Source organism: Pongo pygmaeus, chromosome 7 (genome assembly GCF_028885625.2).
Source record: "Pongo pygmaeus isolate AG05252 chromosome 7, NHGRI_mPonPyg2-v2.0_pri, whole genome shotgun sequence".
Lineage (NCBI taxonomy): Eukaryota > Metazoa > Chordata > Mammalia > Primates > Hominidae > Pongo > Pongo pygmaeus.
Window position 1 is genome coordinate 92740757 of NC_072380.2, and position 21409 is coordinate 92762165.

Genomic DNA, 21409 nt, shown 5'->3' on the forward strand with positions numbered 1-21409 from the left:
CTGTGATGACCCCTTCCTCTGTGGGTCTTTGCACAGGATAGAAAGCCATCTTTCTTCTCCACTTCACCTAGTTCACTCCTAATCATCCTTGGGCTCAATAGTCACTTTCCCAGGGAAGTCTCTGATCACTCTAAAGAACTCGGTCCCCAGCACTTTTGGAGGCTGAGGTGGGCGGATCACGATGTCAGGAGATCGAGACCATCCTGGCTAACACAGTAAAACCCCGTCTCTACTAAAAATACAAAAAATTAGCCGGGCGTAGTGGCGGGCGCCTGTAGTCCCAGCTACTCGGGAGGTTGAGGTAGCAAAATGGCGTGAACCCAGGAGGCAGAGCTTGCAGTGAGCCGAGATTGTGCCACTGCACTCCAGCCTGGGTAACAGAGTGAGACTCCATATCGGAAAAAAAAAAAAAAAAAAAAAGAACTGGGTCACATCTTTCTATTACAGGTTAAAAATACTTAGGACCAAAAGCATTTTGCATTTCAGATTTTTTCGGATTTGGGAATATTTGCATTATGCTTTATTTAAAAATTTTTATTTTATTTTATTTTTTTCAAGACAGGGTCTCACTATGTTGCCCAGGCTGGTCTCCAACTCCTGGGCTCAAGCAATTCCTGCCTCAGCTTCCCAAAGTGCTGGAATTACAGGCATGGGCCACAGCACCAGGCATTTGCATTATACTTACCAGTTAAGCATTCCAAATCAGAAAATCTAAAATCCAAAATGCTCCAAACAGCATTTCTTTTGAACTTCATGTCGATGCTCAAAAAGTTTTAGATTTTAGGCCGGGCACAGTGGCTCACACCTGTAATCCTAGCACTTTGGGAGGGTGAGGCGGGTGGATCACCTGAGGTCAGGAGTTCCAGACCAGCCTGACCAAGATGGTGAAACCCTGTCTCTACTAAAAATACAAAAATTAGCCAGGCGTGATGGCACATGCCTGTAGTCCCAGCTACTCAGGAGGCTGAGATAGGAAAATTGCTTCAACGCAGGCGGTGGAGGTTGCAGTGAGCCGAGATCTCGCCACTGCAGTCCAGCCTGGACGACAAAGTGAGACTTCATCTCAAAAAAAAAAAAAAAAAAAATGTAGATTTTATACCTTTTCGGATTTTGGATTTGGGATGCTCAACCTGTATAAGCTCCAAAGGGCCATGTCCTTTCCATTTCCCCTTCCTCCCTTCTTTCCTTTCCCTGCCCACTCCTCTTCACAGGTGTTTTTGTGATTATTAGATAATTGATCTCACTCATTAGATTGCAAGCTTCATGAAAGGAAGGACTGTACCTATTTTTGCTCACAATATTGACTCCTGTACCTAGTACATCATCTGGCAGGTAGAAAGTATTTAAATATGATGAATAAATTAACTTGTTGGTTTATATTTATCAGGCACTGAGTTAAGTGCTTTACATAGATTATCTCATTAAATCTTCACAACAAACCTATGAGATTACTACAATTCTGTATTAGCTCCATTACACAAATGAGAAAACCAGGATAATAGAGATAATAAATAATTTTCTCAAGGCCTCACAACATAAATACTGAAATCCTCTATGGTAAAATTATGTGTGACTGGTGCCCGTCATTTGTGGATGTCTATGGAGATATCAATCTATTAACCAAAGTAACATGGAGCATGTGAGAAGGAAGAGATCTCTGAATCACAAATTGATCATTTACGTCTCTTGAGCAAACCTAAAAATCCTGAATTTAAGAGTCAACAACAGAATCCCATGGCTGTTAGGTCAGGTTACTTAAATAGAAGAAAAAAATAGGCTGTACTTGAATTGTACTTGTTCAATGAGCCTAACTGTTCCACTGACCAGTGAGGCATAATAACTTTGCAATGTGCAACACTGAATGTGACTGGCCTGGGCAAATATACCTCAGTCAAAAAACTCACCAAGCCAAAATAATGACCTGATTTTCATTTCACCAACGGGAGAACAACTTGCCTATCTCATTTGTGCTGAACATCTTCCTATGTGGAAATAATATTACTGACCCTCAGAACAAGGATCTCTAAGGAAAAGAGTTTTAAAAAAAAAGGAGAAAAGAAAAAGAAAAAAAAGAAATAAAAAATATTACTGACCCACTCTAAGTAGTGCAACTACTTTGAGCAGTTTATCCAAAGGAACTTGTACATTTTTCCTTCTCCAGCCACACTATCTGACCCACCCCTTTTGCGAACAGAGAACAGCAGCACAGTCATTCTTATGGCTCTCACTGCAAGAGTAATATTTCAGAGTTTGAGGGAAATTTTATGTTGGTTGATCACAAATGTTTGGAAGAGCTTCATCTTCATTGCTGGAGGTTTTTGTTAAGGATGTTTAAAGTATCACTGCCATCTTTCATGAAACTGCTATCATGACTACGGAATTCTCAGTGTGCCTGAGGGGTGGCAAGTTGATGAATATGTAATCTAGTGGATACAAGAAAATTGTTAGAAATTCTAGTAGTTTCTTGAAACACTAGTAGAAGTTATTGAAGCAGGACTTCAAGAGGTGAAAACAAATGCTACATCTCCCTAAATCTCAACTAAGTATTAGCATACCAAAACTAGGCTTGATTAATATATTTAAAATATATTAGATTCTTAGACACTACCCTAAATCAGCAAAATTCAGACGAGACTGCCAATTTTTTTTTTTTTTTTTTTTTTTTTTTTTTTTTTTTTTAGGCAGGGTCTTACTCTGTCACCCAGGCTGGAGTGCAGTCGTGCGATCATAGCTCACTCTAACCTCAAACTCCTGGACTCAAGAGATCCTTCTATCTCAGCCTCCCAAGTAGCTGGTACTACAGATATGCACTACCACTCCCGTCTAATTATAAATAAAAATTTTTTTTTGTAGAGACGGGGTCTCACTATGTTGCCAAGGCTGGTCTCAAACTCTTAACCTTAAGTGAGCCTCTGGCCTTGGCCTCCCAAAGCACTGAGAATGCAGGTGTGAGCCACTATACCTGATCCAATTCATCATTTTTCAATATAACATGTATCTGGCAAGGTAACCTACCTTGTTTACTAAGGGAATTTCTTCCTAGTGGATAATCTATATAGGAGGCCAAATTAAAGATGAGATTGTTTGATGAGTATATAACTAGAACAAAGGAAATTGATATTATTAACAAATACCGGATTCAGTCACTTCCTTGCATAAAAACCTTTCAGTCTTCCTGCGGCTTCAGGGATAAATCCAAGAGTCTCGCTTTGTTGCCCAGGATGGAGTGCAGCAGCGTGATCTCAACTCACTGCAACCTCCGCCTCCTTGGTTCTCACACCTCAGCCTCCCGAGTAGCTGGGAGAGCGCCACCACACCTGGCTAATTTTGTGTATTTTTAGTAGAGATGGGGTTTCGCCATGCTGGCCAGGCTGGTCTAAAACTCCTGACCTTAGGTGATCCACTAGCCTCGGCCTCCCAAAGTGCTGAGATTACAGGCATGAGCCACCACGCCTGGCCCCCCTCCTTTCTTTTCAAACTTCACTTCAGGCATTGGTCTTGTAGCCCCAACACACTGAGCTACTTACTATTTCCTTACTTTTGAAATAAATTTCCTTTTATTTTGGTGAAATTCACATTTGTATCTCAAAACTGCTCAAGGATCTATCTTCCCTAGCAACTCAATGTGATTTTTCAAATGAGCAACAGTCATTCTATTCTCCATGTTTCCATAGCTATTTGTACATACCTCTATCAACACTTAACCATTATAGTTACCAATGTAAAAGTTCTCCCTGAGTGAAAGGTGAGTTTCTTGAAAGTTGGGACAATCCTATTTATTAAATACTAATTTTGGGCAAACAGTAGAAACTCAGAAAATGCCCTCCAATTGCTTGGTATGTCCATAAACTAAGTGGTAAACTGGCTGTCTCCATTCTTCAATAATTGCACAATATTCTTTTTTTTTTTTTTTTTTTTTTGAGACGTAGTCTCCCTCTGTCTCTGTCACCTAGGCTGGAGTGCAGTGGCGTGATCTCTGTTCACTGCAACCTCTGCCTCCCAGGTTCAAGCGATTATCCTGCCTCAGCCTCCCAAGTAGCTGGGATTACAGGCATGCACCACTGTGCCTGGCCAATTTTTGTATTTTTAGTAGAAACGGGGTTTCGCCATGTTGGCCAAGCTGGTGTTGAACTCCTGACCTCAGGTGATCTGGCTGCCTCGGGCTCCCAAAGTGCTGGGATTACAGGTGTGAGCCACCGTGCCTGGCCACAACATTCTGTATTATAAAACATTCCCCTATATATTCCATTAGACCAGTGGTTCTTTCACAGTTTTGAATTTTGTGACTTAGAAGAATTTTAAAACATTTTGGAGAGCAACAAAGAAAGAACATTAAAACTACAATCCATTAACATCATAATTTCAAAAATATTTATTAAGTCTAAATATATCAGAGTATATAATTTCAGAATAAGGGCAGCCTTTTATTTTCATTTTTATTTTCATTTTTTAATATATTTTTTATTATACTTTAAGTTCTAGGGTACATGTGCACAATGTGCAGGTTTGTTACATATGTATACATGTGCCATGTTGGTGTGCTGCACCCATTAACTCGTCATTTACATTAGGTATATCTCCTAATGCTAACCCTTCCCCCTCCCTCCCACCCCACAACAGGCCCCAGTGTGTGATGTTCCCCTTCCTGTGTCTAAGTGTTCTCATTGTTCAATTCCCACCTATGAATGAGAATATGCGGTGTTTGGTTGGTTGTCCTTGCGATAGTTTGCTGAGAATGATGGTTTCCAGTTTCATCCATGTCCCTACAAAGGACATGAACTCATCCTTTTTAATGACTGCATAGTATTCCATGGTGTATATGTGCCACATTTTCTTAATCCAGTCTATCATTGATGGACATTTGGGTTGGTTCCAAGTCTTTGCTAGTGTGAATAGTGCTGCAATAAACATATGTGTGCATGTGTCTTTATAGCAGCATGATTTATAATCCTTTGGGTATATACTCAGTAATGGGATGGCTGGGTCAAATGGTATTTCTAGTTCTAGATCCTTGAGGAATCGCCACACTGTCTTCCAAAATGGTTGAACCAGTTTACAGTCCCACCAACAGCGTAAAAGTGTTCCTATTTCTCCACATCCTCTCCAGCACCTGTTGTTTCCTGACTTTTTAATGATTGCCATTCTAACTGGTGTGAGATGGTATCTCATTGTTGTTTTGATTTGCATTTCTCTGATGACCAATGATGAGCATTTTTTATGTGTCTGTTGGCTGCATAAATGTCTTCTTTTGAGAAGTGTCTGTTCATATCCTTTGCCCACTTGTTGATGGGGCTGTTTTTTTCTTGTAAATTTGTTTGAGTTCTTTGTAGATTCTGGATATTAGCCCTTTGTCAGATGAGTAGATTGCAAAAATTTTCTCCCATTCTGTAGGTTGCCTGTTCAATCTGAGGGTAGTTTCTTTGGCTGTGCAGAAGCTCTTTAGTTTAATTAGATCTCATTTGTCAATTTTGGCTTTTGTTGCCATTGCTTTTGGTGTTTTAGACATGAAGTCCTTGCCCATACCTATGTCCTGAATGGTATTGCCTAGGTTTTCTTCTAGAGTTTTTATGGTTTTAGGTCTAACATTTAACTCTTTAATCTATCTTGAATTAATTTTTGTATAAGGTGTAAGGAAGGGATCCAGTTTCAGCTTTCTACATATGGCTAGCCAGTTTTCCCAGCACCATTTATTAAATAGGGAATCCTTTCCCCATTGCTTGTTTTTGTCAGGTTTGTCAAAGATCAGATGGTTGTAGATGTGTGGTATTATTTCTGAGGGCTCTGTTCTGTTCCATTGGTCTATATCTCTGTTTTGGTACCAGTACCATGCTGTTTTGGTTACTGTAGCCTTGTAGTATAGTTTGAAGTCAGGTAGCGTGATGCCTCCAGCTCTGTTCTTTTGGCTTAGGATTGTCTTGGCAATGCGGGCTCTTTTTTGGTTGCATATGAACTTTAAAGTAGTTTTTTCCAATTCTGTGAAGAAAGTCATTGGTAGCTTGATGGGGATGGCATTGAATCTATAAATTACCTTGGGCAGTATGGCCATTTTCACGATATTGATTCTTCCTATCCATGAGCATGGAATGTTCTTCCATTTGTTTGTGTCCTCTTTTATTTCATTGAGCAGTGGTTTGTAGTTCTCCTTGAAGAGGTCCTTCACATTCCTTGTAAGTTGGATTCTTAGGTATTTTATTCTCTTTAAAGCAATTGTGAATGGGAGTTCACTCATGATTTGGCTCTCTGTCTGTTATTGGTGTATAAGAATGCTTGTGATTTTTGCACATTGATGTTGTATCCTGAGACTTTGCTGAAGTTGCTTATCAGCTTAAGGAGATTTGGGGCTGAGACGATGGGGTTTTCTAAATATACAATCATGTCATCTGCAAACAGGGACAATTTGACTTCCTCTTTTCCTAATTAAATACCCTTTATTTCTTTCTCCTGCCTGATTGCCCTGGCCAGAACTTCCAACACAATGTTGAATAGGAGTGGTGAGAGAGGGCATCCCTGTCTTGTGCCAGTTTTCAAAGGGAATGCTTCCAGTTTTTGCCCATTCAGTATGATATTGGCTGTGGGTTTGTCATAAATAGCTCTTATTATTTTGAGATATGTCCCATCAATACCTAATTTATTGAGAATTTTTAGCATGAAGGGCTGTTGAATTTTGTCAAAGGCCTTTTCTGCATCTATTGAGATAATCATGTGGTTTTTGTCTTTGGTTCTGTTTATATGCTGGATTATGTTTATTGGTTTCCATATGTTGAACCAGCCTTGCATCCCAGGGATGAGGAGGCAGCCTTTTAAATTGTACAAATTTACCTTTTAAAAAAATTATCTAGATTGTCTTTATTTTTCATTTCACCACCAATTAGTGAAAGATAGTATTTGGAAAACACTGAACTAGACTAGCATTTTCCCTGAAATAATTTTGAAAAACTGTTTGTTTTGTATACACTCTTAGGTTAGCATGTGCGATATTTCACGGTATGTTCAAATTGTTGTAATGAATGTCATTTCTGACAGGTTATAAATGCTACAAAATAAAATTATGTCATCTTAGAAAATACACTCAATGGAATCTCTATACTACAATTATTTGATAGCAACCACCAATAATTTAAAAATATACTAACAATTGGAAAATTTACATTTTTCTTTGATTTCCATTCTACTTCCCCACAACATTTCATAATATGTTTCTACTCAGAAGTCTATTATCAATGTACTCAAATTTAATTTAAAAAATTTCTGGGCTGGGCAGGGTAGCTCATGCCTGTAATCCCAGCACTTTGGGAGGCCAAGGCAGGCGGATCATCTGAGGTCAGGAGTTTGAGACCAGCCTGGCCAGCATGGTGAAACCCTGTCTCTACTAAAAATACAAAAATTAGCCGGGTGTGGTGGTGAGCACCTATAATCCCCGCTATTCAGGAGGCTGAGACAGGAGATTCGCTAGAACCTGGGAGGCGGAGGTTGCAGTGAGCTGAGATCATGCCACTGCACTCCAGCTGGGCAACTTAAGAGCGCAACTCTGTCTCAAAAAAAAAAAAAAAAAAAAAAAAATTTCTGGCCAGGTGTGTGGCTCAAGCCTATAATCCCAACACTTTGGCAGGCTGAGGCGGGAGGATACCTTGAGCCCAAGAGTTTGAGAACAGCCTGAGCAACATACTGACACCTTGTCTCCTCAAAAAATTTTTAAAAATTAGCCAGCCTTGGTGGCACCCACCTGTAGTCCCAGCTACTTGGCAGGGTGAGAGGTAGGAGGATTGTTTGAGCCTGGGAATTGAGGCTGCAGTGAGCCACGATCGTGCCACTGCACTGCAGCCTGGGTGACATAGTGAGACCTTATCAAAAAAAAAAAAAAAAAAGAAAAAAAATTATGACTATGAATGTTAAAAAAAAATATTGAACTGAGTTATCATTGTAACTGTTAGGGCATGCTTGATCAAAACAACATAAATATATGAATAAGTATAGATATTAAACATAAGATATACATATTTATCAGAAATGCATTTCATAGCTGATTTTTTTCCAACTAATGATTGTGCCAAAGATGTGTTTGCTAGAGTAAAACAGGTCTTGTCATGTATTTTATTCCCTTTTTTCTTTTCTTTTGCGTATGTTAACATTTGTTCAGAAAAAATTATGCACGACAAGAATAGAAGGGGTTTTGCTTGAGCTATGTCACAAAAATTTTAAACTCCTTTCAAGCTATGTGCAAATAAAACCCTTCAAAATCATTTTTAATGATCAACTGACACTTCAGTAAGGTCCTTCTTCAGTTAGTTGAAAGTAAAAGGTGGAAACCATAAGAGTTGCAAAAGTGTTGCTTCCAAGTGATTACGGACATTTAGTTTCTCTCTTTGTGCCTGGTGTTCCTTTTCCACCCTGGGACAATGTATCACAGTAAGACTAGGGATGGCATGCCTATATGGTGAAAGCATGACTTTTTTGGTAAAATGGGAGAAGAGTGATTGTGAAAGGAGAGGTGGAAAAGAAAAAACAGCTTGACAGGAGCATTTTCCAACAGTTTAGTTTTAGGAGAAAAAGGCCATTTGCAAGTGGAAAGCCTGAGAATCAATTCTCTTAAAAACAGTTCATGTGCTCACACACTCCTTGGAAATTCTTTGTGTACCTCCAGGGCTAAGCGTACCCCAGTTTGAAGAACACTGGACTAGACCTGAAAGTATCAGAGCTTTCTTTGAAGTTACATTCCAATCCTGGGATGTGCTCTCAGTCTGAAACAGATGACAGTCACCCCAAACACATCTTTGGGATGGCAGATTTCTTTTGTAAAGACTAATCTCATTATTTATGCTGATTCTATTATCACTAGCTTTCAAAGTGTGGTATTTTCTCATCTGGACATCATCTCCAAGTTCTGGAGGATTGAAGTCACCCTATTTGAACCTAAAGCCTCCTATGAAGTTTTTGCATAAAGTTGTGTAGAAAGCACTGTTTACAGTATTTCTTCATAGCACTATACCATTATGGCCTTGGCATCTTTCTCTCTTCCACATTTTCTCACTTGATCCTTCTGAAGGTAACTGGTTTGCACTGTAAACTTGTAAGAAGTGGATTAGTGTGAAATCTGTTGCTACCGAACGGAGTCGAGTTAATTGATTTACCAGAGAAATGAGTCTGTGAAACAAATAGCATCTGTGAAGTAAACATTTGGGATACGTCTCCTAATGAACAGAAATCAGTAATGTGGTTTTATTAATAATAATTACTTTCAAATAATAAATATCAACCTGTATTCTATTGTTCCCATTCTTTGCAGCCCACAAAATTAAATTTATATCAAAATAGATTATAAAAAGAATCTATTTTGGCCAGGCGCAGTGGCTTGCACCTGTAATCCCAGCACTTTGCGAGGCCAAGGTGAATGGACCCCTTGAGGTCAGGAGTTCAAGGCCAGCCGGGCCAACATGGTGAAACCCCATCTCTACTAAAAACACAAAAACTAGCCGGAGGTGGGGGCACACACCTGTAATCCCAGCTACTTGGAAGGCTGAGGCAGGAGAGTTGTTTGAACCCAAGAGGCAGAGGTTGCAGTGAGCCAAGACTGCGCCACTGCACTCCACCCTGGGCGACAGAGCAAGACTCTTATCTCAAAATAAATAAATAAAAACAAAAATACAATGCAGATATTATTAACATTTAAAATCTACTATGTTTCTGTTCTACTGGCTTATTCAGCAAAATTCTGATCTATGTTTTAGTCTTTTATTGTAAGTTCAAGGTTCTTGGTACCTATAGTGCCCACAAATTTGCAGATTTATATATTTATTCATTCAACAAATCTTTACTGATTGTCCACTATGTCACAGTCACTGTTTCCAACTTCTGAAAACACAATATTGAGCAAAACCAGCAATGGACCCTGCCCTCACACAATTTTCAGTTTAATGCAATAATCAATGCCCTAAGGAAATAATTATAAAAGTTTAAAAACTGCAATTGTGACAAGGGCTGGGAGGGAGAGTTAGAAGAATGCTAGGATAATCTGTATTACGATATTTGAATATCTGGGGCTGTGGGTGGTCAGAGAAAGCTGCCCTAAGAAAGTGATCTAAGGATGAATGTGTGTCAATTAGGAGAAGGGAGGGAAGAGTTTTACAGCAGGGAACAACGGCTTGTGCAAAGGCCAGATAGTTCTCAAAGCAAATGTGAAGGAGGGAAGGAGGAGAGTGTTGGAGAGATGAGAGGCTGGAGCAGTACATGACCACCAAACCTTGCTGGGCTCGGTAGCCATTTCAGAAGTGTTTTGATATGTGTAATAGACCAACAGAAAATAACTGAAACTTTGAAGGGTTTTAGGCATGAAGGGATCAAGAATCATGAGTGTGGGTAGCGTGATAGGATCAGATTTGCATTTTGAAAAGATTACTGACTTCTGTAGAGAATGGATAGGAGGGCACGGCCAGAATGTATGAGTTATTGTGACAGATGCTTCTCTGAAAATATGCATGTAAATTTAAGCTCTTGTAAAATAAATAATGTTTTAAAGAGATTGAAATTTTCTAAGAAAAGAAATACCATGGTTTTTAATCTTTTGAATCTTTTGTGTTTAATTTGGGGGGCAGGCCAAAATTGGTTCATAAGTGGAGAAAAAGAAGAATGAACAGTACTTATCCTTCAAAATGCTAGGGAAAACCATGGCATTGATTTTGTTTGTTTGAGATAAGGTCTTGCTCTGTTGCCCAGGCTGGAGGGCAGCCATGTGACCATAGCTCACTGCAGCCTCAAACTCCTGGGTTCAAGGGATCCTCCCAGCTCTACCTCCCAAGTAGCTGGGACTACAGGTGTGAGCCACCACACCAAGCTAATTTTTTTATTTTTTGCAACCTCCACCTCCCAGGTTCCAGTGATTCTTGTGCCTCAGCCTCCTGAGTAGCTGGGTTTATAGGCATGTGCCACCACGCCTAATTTTTGTATTTTTAATAGAGACCGGGTTTCGCTATGTTGGCCGGGCTGGTCTGGAACTCCTGACCTCAGGTAATCCGTCCACCTCAGCCTCCCAAAGTGCTAGGATTACAGGCGTGAGCCACCACGCCCAGACAAGCTTGATCTTTTCAATCAAAAGATTGATCTTTTGGCTGGGCGTGGTGGCTCAGGCCTGTAATCCCAGCACTTTGGGAGGCCGAGATGGGCAGATCATGAGGTCAGGAGATCAAGATCACGATGAAACCCCGTCTCTACTAAAAATACAAAAAAAAAATTAGCCGGGCATGATGGCAGGCTCCTGTAGTCCCAGCTACTCTGGAGGCTGAGGCAGGAGAATGGCGTGAACCCAGGAGGCGGGCTTGCAGTGAGCCAAGATTGCACCACTGCACTCCAGCCTGGGCGACAGAAAAGACTGATCTTTTGACTGGCTGCGGTGACTCACATCTGTAATCCCAGCACTTTGGGAGGCTGAGGGGGGCGGATCACCCGAGGTCAGGAGTTCGAGGCCAGCCTGGCCAACATGGTAAAACCCAATCTCTACCAAAATACAAAAATTAGCTGGGCATGGTAGCACGTGCTTGTAATCCCAGCTACTCAGCAGGCTGAAGCAGGAGGATTACTTGAACCTGGGAGGTGGAGGCTGCAGTGAGCCGAGATTATGCCATTGCACTCCGACCTGGGTGACAAAGCGAGACTCTTTAAGATTAATCTTTTAATGGCTGCTCAATAATTTATTATAGGAATGTACCATAATGCATATAAATAGTATAGAATGGAATAGAATAAACGGAAGGTCAAGGGATCTTCTTGATCCTGTTTTTTAGGCTTGTAAACAGTGCTGCAATAAACATGTTTGCATGGACATCTTAATACATCTATCCAGGATAAATTCTTAGTGCTGAAATTGCTGGGTAAAAAATTATATGCACATTTTATATGTTGATACATACAAGCAACCTAGCAGAAAACTTGTTCCTATCTATATTCCCACGATGCTCATTTTACTATACCTTGGATGGGTTAAAAAAACTACTTATCAATGGTGTCTTTTATGCAGATTTCTGATTACTGGCCAAGACTGCACATCTTTTTGAATGTTTTCTAGTCACTTGTCTTAAATCTGTTTGGACTGCTATAACAAAATACCACAAACAGTAGTTTAAAAACAACAGAAATGTATTTCTCAGTTCTGGAAGCTGGGAAGTCCAAGATTAAGGCACAAGCAGATTCAGTGTCTGGAAGAGGCCTGTTCCTCATAGACAGCACCTTGTCACTGCACATAGTAGAAGGATAAACAAGCTCTTCCACAAGCCTCTTTTATAAGGGCTCTACTCCCATTCGTGTGGACTCTGTCCTCATGACCTAATCACCTCAAAGGCCCCACTTCTTTTTTTTTTTTTTGAGACAGAGTCTCGCTCTGTCTCCCAGGCTGGAGTGCAGTGGCACGATCTTGGCTCACTGCAACCTCTGCCTCCCAGGTTCAAGTGATTCTTTTGCCTCAGCTTCCTGAGTAGCTGGGATTACAGGTTTGTGCCACCATGCCTGGCTAATTTTTGTATTTTTTGTAGAGATGGGGTTTCACCATGTTGGTCAGGCTGGGCTCGAACTCCTGACCCTGTGATCAGCCCACCTTGGCCTCCCAAAGTGCTGGGATTACAGGAAGGAACCACTGCACCTGGCCCGGCCCCACTTCTTAATACCATTACCATGGGGCTTAGGTTTCAGCATATACATTCTGGGGAGAACACAAATGTTCAGGCCATGGCACTTGTGTTTCAGATGGTAGCACTTTGTATACAACTTTTTAATACATGTCCTCCGCACATTTTTTCTTCCATTATATTTGTGTTTTTAAAATTGATTAGGCCTCCGTGTATGTCAGTGATATTAAGCCTTTGTCTATCACATATATCACAGATTTCTTTTTCCTAGTTCACTTTAAAAATCCTTTGTTTATAAAATGTTCATTCCCTTTGCCACAGATTCCCCTTTTTAGAATTCACCCTAACAAAATAGTATTTACAAAGTTTTACTTTCAAGGATGTTCACTGAAGAATTGTTTATAATGGTAAAAAAAAGAAAAACTCACAAGCCCACCTGTAAACAATGAAATGTTTAACAGTGGAACACTGGTTAAATCATTTTTAAATTTTTATTTTTTATTTTTTGAGACAAGAGTCTTGCTCTGTTGCCCAAGCTGGAGTGCAGTGGCGCCAATCTCAGCTCACTGCAACCTCCCTATCCCGGGTTCAAGCGATTCTCCTGCCTCAGCCTCCCAAGTAGCTAGGATTACAGGTGCATGCCACCACACCCAGCTAATTTTTGTATTTTTAGTAAAGACAGGGTTTTACCATGTTGCCCAGGCTGGTCTGAAACTCCTGACCTCAGGTGATATGCCCGCCTCGGCTTCCCAAGGTGGGATTACAGGCATGAGCCACTATGCCCGGCTAGTTAAATCAATTATGATATATCCATAGTCATTGAAATGATACAAAAAAACTTCATTATATTAAAACATATTATTAACTAAAAGCACAAATATCTAGGATCTATAACTTATAAACACCAAAAAAAAATTTTTTTTAGCTAGGCACAGAGAAAAAGGAGACTGTATTTATACAACAGTGGTTAATTCTGGGTACTGGAAATAGGGGTGATGCTTTTTTCTTTCCTCCCTCAATGAGATAATTGAACAAGAAAATTTAAAATTTATTGTAGCTTATAGTTATGCAGATATATAGTAGCCAACAGTGCCTTAGACTGCAGGGCATTACTCCCATCTGCAATCTTACCAACTTAACTTCTGCCTCATTCAATAACCTCAAGTAAGTTATTTAGCCTTTTTGCACATCGTCTCCTCATCTGTTAAAAGATGATAATAATACCTATCATGAATTAACTCAGGGAGGTTCTGTAAACCCAATGTTTGTAATTCACTATAAACTACATAGAAAATGGCACTAATACTATTTATATCTAACTATGATTATTACTGTTTTTAACATAAAGGCAATGGCAACATTAACTCGCTACCTTTATTTTTTATTATTTTTCTGAGACAGAGTTTCACTCATCACCCAGGCTGGAGTACAATGGTGCAGTCTCAGCTCACTGCAACCTCCATCACCCGGGTTCAAGTGATTCTCCTGTCTCAGCCTCCCAAGTAGCTAGGATTACAGGCGCCTGCCACCACGCCTGGTTAATTTTTGTATTTTTAGTAGAAATGAGTTTTCTTTTTTTTTTTTTTTTTTTGAGACGGAGTTTCACTCTTGTTGCCCAGGCTGGAGTGCAATGGCTCGATCTTGGCTCACTGCAACCTCTGCTTCCCAGGTTCAAGTGAGTCTCCTGCCTCAGCCTCCCGAGTAGATGGGATTACAGGCATGCGCCACCGTGCCCGGCTAATTTTGTATTTTTAGTAGAGATGGGGTTTCACCATGTTGGCCAGGCTGGTCTTGAACTCCCGACCTCAGGTGATGCCACCTGCCTCGGCCTCCCGAAGTGCTGGGATTACAGGTGTGAGCCACCATGCCTGGTCACTCGGTACCTTTAAGAAGAATATTTTTGCACTAAGCCAAAAAAATAAAAAAAATAAAAAAAAGGAAAAGGAAACAGAAGAAAAAGCTGCCTACCAAAATTGACTGCAAGGGAAGATATATTAAATTATTCAACGAACACTTACTACTTGCCTACTATGTACTGGTGGGGGTGGGATGGAGGTATAAGACAGTCCCTGTTCTCATGTGCTTCATTTTGGTAGATAACTCATGTCAATCCCACAGACAGAAAGGCTACTGTCGCTAGAGCCTAAAGAGGCAAAGTACCTCTACCAAGGCAGTGAACGACAGTCAAGTTTGACCCTCAAAGATCAGCTGGGCCAGGTATAGAAGCTAAGCCCCATCACAGAGATATGGCGAGCCAGTAACAAGTGTAATCTACAGCAGTTTTACGTGGGGTAAGGTGAAATTAGGGGACAAATTGGTTGGGGATGCCCCATTCTTAAGGGGTTCCCCTGGTAAGCATAAGGGGGAATTCCCTTGAATATGGTAGTACCCTAACAATAAGTATAGGGGTGAGAGGGGAGAACACATCCCTGCTTGCTAGTAGGAGACTGGAAGGGCTTGGGGAATTCCTAAAAACTCCATTTACAGTGTAGGAGATCCCCTTCTGTTACTCAAAGTTCCCTTCTTACAGAGTATTCTGAGACATTTGTGATTAGTATCCTCTTGAGCTTTGTTTCTGATTTCCACCTTCCTTCAGGGCTTAGAGGAAGAAAACTGAATACATATACATATATACACACATATATATAATGATAAATATATAAATACACAGGCATGCATACTCAATCACACACAAACACACACACATCACCCTGATACTGTTAGTTCAGTGGTCCTAGAATTTAAGTCATTTATTTGTACCACCTGAATCTAGTGTCATTCATTCCTAATTAGTCCATGTTTAAACATAACTTCAGATAGAAGACAATTAGGATTTTATAAAACATAAGGTAAGATACATGTCTGAGAAAAAGGCAGTTCTGACACAACACAATTATGGATTTAAACGTTTTTGGTTGATTCTGGCACTATTAGCAAAAATAATATTAACATAAATTTATATAGTGCCTACTATGTACTAGGATACGAGATGAGAAGTAGCAAACATTTGAATTTAACAGTTTTGGAAGGAAAACAAGCTTTAGAGTTGAAATAAAAATTCTTTTTTTTTTTTTTGAGACGGAATCTCGCTCTGTCGCCCAGGCTGGAGTGCAATGGCATGATCTCGGCTCACTGCAACCTCCGACTCTCGGGTTCAAGCGATTCTTCTACCTCAGCCTCCCGAGTAGCTGGGATTACAGGCGAGCGCCACCACGCCAGGCTAATTTTTTGAATTTTTAGTAGAGACGGGGTTTCACCATGTTGGTCAGGCTGGTCTTGAACTCCAGACCTCATGATCCGCCCACCTCAGCCCCCAAAGTGCTGGGATTACAGGCGTGAGCCACCGTGCCCAGCAAAATAAAAATTTTTAAGTCCATTTTCATTTCCCATCACCTTGATCCTAGATAAGTAATTAACTTCCGTAACTCTTCCCTCTTTTTATGGGGGTGGAGGCTGTGGTGATTAAAATATAATAAATGTATTTATTTTCAAAATGCCTACAATGAAAAAAAAACACACATTAAAAACAGAGCACAAGTATTATCATGGCATTCTTCCATATGTGGCACATATTATACACAGCCTCACTAGGCAGAGTTCTCTTATTTCTTAAGGGTACAAATTAGGTCAAGATCACAGACTCCACTGTCTTAAACTTCCCAGCAACTAAAACAAAGCAGGACAAAACAAACAAAGAAACAAACAAAAACACCCTACAACTGTACCCACCTGAGGAACTATATCAGAATTTCAAGCTCTTGGTCACTGGTGGCCAGATGAGAATATGTTTATTACTGGAAAAATAACTCAAAGCCAAAATCCTTTTGTGGCAAGATAGTACTGTCATTCTTTACATTAAAATTACATGTAATCTACAAGATAAAACCAATGTTTTTTGTTTGATATACAACACTGCTCATCAACACAGGTACTAAAAATTACAGTGAATCAAGTGAATTTTGCTTTGAATAAATCTATACAATTAATATGAGTCTGGATGTGGATTCATGTTAGCCCATTTAAAAAATATTAACAAAAACGGTCTTTTATAATGTTTGAGAAGACTTGTTTATTTAAATATTTATTTATTTTTAAAAGACTAGTCAAGTGGAAGTGGGGAAAGAGTGGCACAATGGGCAACCAACTGTGAATAACTAATTGAGACAATTCACTACCTTGGGACCAGCCAAAGCTTGCTTTTTAAAGTAACCTTGAAATACATACCATATTCCATATTATACAAAGCTTTACATATTGCTCTTAGTTTTGAAATAGAAAAAGAACTTTTGAAGAGAATAAGAATCATAAAACTAGAGGGTCTAAAAATTGTAACACCTGTTCCTCATAAAACATATATAACTTTATTTACATTAATATATTATTTACGAGGTTCAAGCCTTTAACATAACCCTTCCCATTAGATTATAACTGTAAAGAGTTCATGTATATTTCTCATTTTCTGCACATATGTATTAATGTAAAAAATTTGTCCTGCCATCTTCTTTTTTTAGTCAACAATTATCTTGAGCATTTTATCAGTTCGTGATTCAGCTTCTAATACATATGTTGCTTAAGAGTAAAAAGCCCCTCCATAACTTGAAAACATCTTTTTTTTTAACCTGAAATAGGCTTAAATTCTCACGTTGTCAGATGAGTCTTAACACTTTAGTATTTGCTAAATTTAGCATATTAAAATTTTTTAAAAGGAGTATAAGGGCCCTAAACTGGAAAAAAAAAAAACTCTACTACGATCATAACTGTGGGATTTCATTTCCAGTTCATTCTGTCAGAATCAATCTAAAGTCCACGTAATGTAAACAGTTTGAAAAAAGTCTTAAAAATGAATTGTTGACTTTAAACACACAATCTTCGGAGCCGCTCACAACGTCCTTAGAAGCAGACTCCTCCCCCCTCCTGGGGAAAACCCTGCCTAATATTTATAACGTTATGACATACTGTAATACTCACAAGGTGGTTGTAGAAGTATAAACACGACTGTAGTTATCTGATTGGCTGCTGGTGATGTAACACCCATGTCAATACTTCCCAGTGAACGCACGTGTTCGACCTTTTATTTAAATTTCCATTTCATCACAGCAATAAGACACTCGGGGCGGTGCATTTTCTGTGAAATGATTATTGCCCGGGGCCCGAGGTGCTGCCTCGCACAATGCATCAAAGGAGGTTGTGTCCGTGGTCGTAACCTCTTCGCGTGAAAGGCACCGCCTGGTCCAGTCTTTGTGAAGGAACAAAATAAGTTCACTTCCTTGGGCACCGCCACCCACCCTCAGCAAATGACAAGGCTGGAGCGCAGCTCCCACCGCACAGTTATTTGCAAAGTCCCAGGTGAACTCGTGGCGAGAGAAGGAAAATGCGCGTCCCGGGCGCGGGTAGGTGCGTGTGGGCAGCGGGGAGGCGGCCAGACCCTGACACTCGCCAGCTGTTTGTCCTCCGCGTAGCCCGGCCCCAGCCGCACACGCCCGCCCCCTCCCTGAGACCCCCAGCCCGCCGCCCGGCCTTTTGTCCCCCGCCCCTCGGCCGACTTCCTTCCCCGCGGCCGCACCCCCGCCCCCAGGCCGGAGGCGCAGCCCAGCCCCTTTCCCGGTCCCCTGGCGCCCCCACCCCACCCCAGCCCAGCCCCAAGCCCAGCCCCCCTCCCCCAGCCCGGCCCCCACCCTTTCCCCCTCCAGCGGTTACTGCTACCCCGGTGCATTGTGGGCGCACGGTCCGTTGTTCATTTGCCATTCGACCTCCGCCAGGGCCTGGTCGGACGGAAACGCTCCGCCGGCTTTATTGTCGCTTCGTTATGTGGCGGAGCCGAGCAGCTTAGCGTGCCTCTCACCCTCAGCGCCTGCGAAGCCGGCGGCGGCGTCGGGACTCCTCGGCGCGCGGAGGAAGGATATCTGTGTGGAGGGTCGGTGTGTGCGCGCGGATTTAAAGAGGGGGCAGCGGAGGGTCTCCCCGCACTCCGCTGCTCAACTTCGAAGGCCTCGCTTGCTCCCGGCTCGCTCCTCACCTCTCCGCCGCCCGCCCCCTTCTCCGCGCGGGACGCTGCCCGGAGCGCGGCGGGGCGGGGGTGGAGGACAAGAGAGCGGCCGGAGGCGTCGGCCCGGCAGCGGCAGCGGACGCGTGCAGCAGCCCCGGGAGCGAGCGCGAGCCGGGCTGCCGGGCGAGAGGGCGAGGCCGAGCCCCGCGAGACCGGAACGCCGGGGGCGGGGGCGGGGGCGAGACAGAGGGGGAGCTGCGGGGAGCGCGCGGGACGCGGCCCGAGGCCGTGCGCGAGCCGGGGCACCGGGCGGCGGCGGCAGCGGCGGCGGCGGCGCGCGCCATGTCGTTCAGTGAAATGAACCGCAGGACGCTGGCGTTCCGAGGAGGCGGGTTGGTCACCGCTAGCGGCGGCGGCTCCACGAACAATAACGCTGGCGGGGAGGCCTCAGCTTGGCCTCCGCAGCCGCAGCCGAGACAGCCCCCGCCGCCAGCGCCGCCCGCGCTTCAGCCGCCTAATGGGCGGGGGGCCGACGAGGAAGTGGAATTGGAGGGCCTGGAGCCCCAAGACCTGGAGGCCTCCGCCGGGGCGGCCGCCGGCGCCGCCGAGGAAGCCAAGGAGTTGCTGCTCCCCCAAGACGCGGGCGGCCCCACCTCGCTTGGCGGCGGTGGCGCTGGGGGCCCCCTGCTAGCGGAAAGGAACCGTCGGACTCTGGCCTTCCGAGGCGGCGGCGGCGGCGGGGGTCTCGGCAACAATGGCAGTAGCCGCGGCCGCCCCGAGACCTCGGCGTGGCCCTTGAGGCATTTCAATGGGCGAGGGCCGGCGACTGTGGATCTGGAGCTGGACGCGCTGGAGGGGAAGGAGTTGATGCAGGACGGCGCGTCCCTGAGCGACAGCACCGAGGACGAGGAGGAGGGGGCGAGCCTGGGCGACGGCAGCGGGGCGGAAGGCGGCAGCTGCAGCAGCAGCAGGCGGTCGGGCGGCGATGGCGGGGACGAAGTGGAGGGCAGCGGTGTGGGAGCTGGCGAAGGAGAGACTGTCCAGCACTTCCCGCTCGCGCGGCCCAAGTCTCTAATGCAGAAGCTTCAATGCTCCTTCCAGACCTCCTGGCTCAAGGACTTTCCCTGGCTGCGCTATTCCAAGGATACTGGTCTTATGTCTTGCGGCTGGTGCCAAAAGACCCCTGCAGATGGGGGAAGCGTGGACCTTCCCCAAGTGGGGCATGATGAGCTTTCGCGAGGGACCCGCAACTACAAGAAAACCCTCCTCCTGAGGCACCACGTCTCTACCGAGCACAAACTCCACGAAGCCAACGCCCAGGTACAGTATATCCTGCTCCTACTTTTTTGAGATCTTTTAGGGAAAGGTTTATCAGCACTCCCTTCACCCCCACCCCCCCCCCCCCGGAAAAAAAAACCTCAAAACCATTTTCCTGGGTGAAGACATCGTTCCAGTTGAGAGGTGCGGGAAGCTTAGGCGTGGGGGTTTAGAAAGCCTGGGAACAAGTTTTGAAAAAGTTATGTATGTGTTGTGGGGGGAAGGGGATGGAATGACAATTGTCTTGTCGTAGCGCTGGATTTTTTTTTTTTTTTTTATGACTCAGATTTCTTATCAGATTGAATCAAAAAGAAAGTGAGGTTGAAGGTTTTAACCTAAAAGGCTGACTTTGCGGTAAAAAATTTTATTAGCTGTGATTTTAGAGAAGCTGGTCTATGCTCACAGACGTTTAGTGTGCTGGTCGAAGTCAAATCGGGCAACTCTTTGAAGAATGGATTAAACAGTTTACCTTTAAGGCTACCCGTTTCAGGAAAACGTCCAGCCGAAAAAATTATTTATATGAAATCAAGATAATGTGAAGTATGAGAGCAGTATGTAAATGTAGAGAATGCTATTTGGAACTCCTTGCTCTTGTGAATAATTTTACTAAATTAATCTCTGTTGAACTTTCTTACTACGGCCTGGTTTTGGTAAATTATTGTAGTTTTTAGTTGTTTACTTTTACTCAGATTTTTGTGCTGAGATTTTTTTTTTGTACTGTTCCTTTTCAGAAAGATTTTTAAATGCAATTTACAATTAAGTACTTAGTATTAGAAATGTTTAATGTGTAGTTATTTGTATCAAGTAGTGGATTTGGATTGGTAGGGAATTTATTTACCAAACGCCGTGAAAGTGCTTACAAAACAAGTAAGCTGTACTTTAGTTCTTAGTCCTTGTTTTAACATTTCCAGTCTAAAGATAGTAAGCCTTACTATTTTGATAATCTGTGTTCAAGCCAAACAGATGTTGATCAGTTCTCCTTTTTGACTTTAAGGCAACCTGTGGTGGTGGATGGAATTCATTCTTTCGTATTGGTAGCCAGTCGTTGATTTTATAAAGTTAGCTCTCAGATAGTAGTCTGTTTATTGGAATGATTCTGCCGTTCAGCACACTTACCCTGGGGTTAATTAGGCGCACCAGTAACCCCACAGACACAGCACCCATGTTTCTCAGAAGTTAGGGCTTTAACTTTAAAGCACAGGGTGATTCCCCCGCCCCCGCCCCAGTGGACAATGTAGTAGGGTTTTTGTTGTTGTTTTGCACACATTTTAGTTGCCTAAGCCCTAGAAGGAAGGTCATTTAAAGATACAAGGCCAAGAAAGGTTAAGTAAATTGTCCTAAGAGTCTGGGGTGACCCCACTGAGACTAGAGCCTGTAAGGAATGTCGTAATGGAAAAAGAATGGATTTGGAGTAAATCTGGGTTCAGATCTCAGCTTTCTGCAGTTAACTAGCTTTGTGAGCTTGGGCAATAGAGTGAAATGGAACTAACAGTTC

General features: G+C 42.7%; 1 protein-coding gene and 1 long non-coding RNA gene across 3 annotated transcripts in view; one reads left to right on the forward strand and one right to left on the reverse strand.

Moving 5' to 3' along the window:
* The window catches only part of LOC134740020 (uncharacterized), a 98248-nt gene extending 79458 nt beyond the window's left edge, over positions 1–18790 (reverse strand). Inside the window, exons 1-3 of the long non-coding RNA XR_010127247.1 lie at positions 18315–18790; positions 17580–17847; positions 16341–16483 (exon numbers count right to left, since the gene is read on the reverse strand). This is a non-coding gene — a long non-coding RNA (uncharacterized LOC134740020). The remainder of the gene's footprint in view (positions 1–16340; positions 16484–17579; positions 17848–18314) is intronic.
* Positions 17797–21409, forward strand: part of ZBTB10 (zinc finger and BTB domain containing 10) — a 38355-nt gene continuing 34742 nt past the window's right edge. Inside the window, exon 1 of one of the 2 annotated variants that reach the window (XM_054498394.2) lies at positions 17797–18001. In XM_054498394.2, the coding sequence (XP_054354369.2) occupies positions 17906–18001 (96 nt within the window). In that variant the 5' untranslated portion in view covers positions 17797–17905. Of the gene's footprint in view, positions 18002–18837; positions 19918–21409 lie in introns of those variants that run through there. The other variant, XM_054498393.2, reaches the window with a different exon arrangement.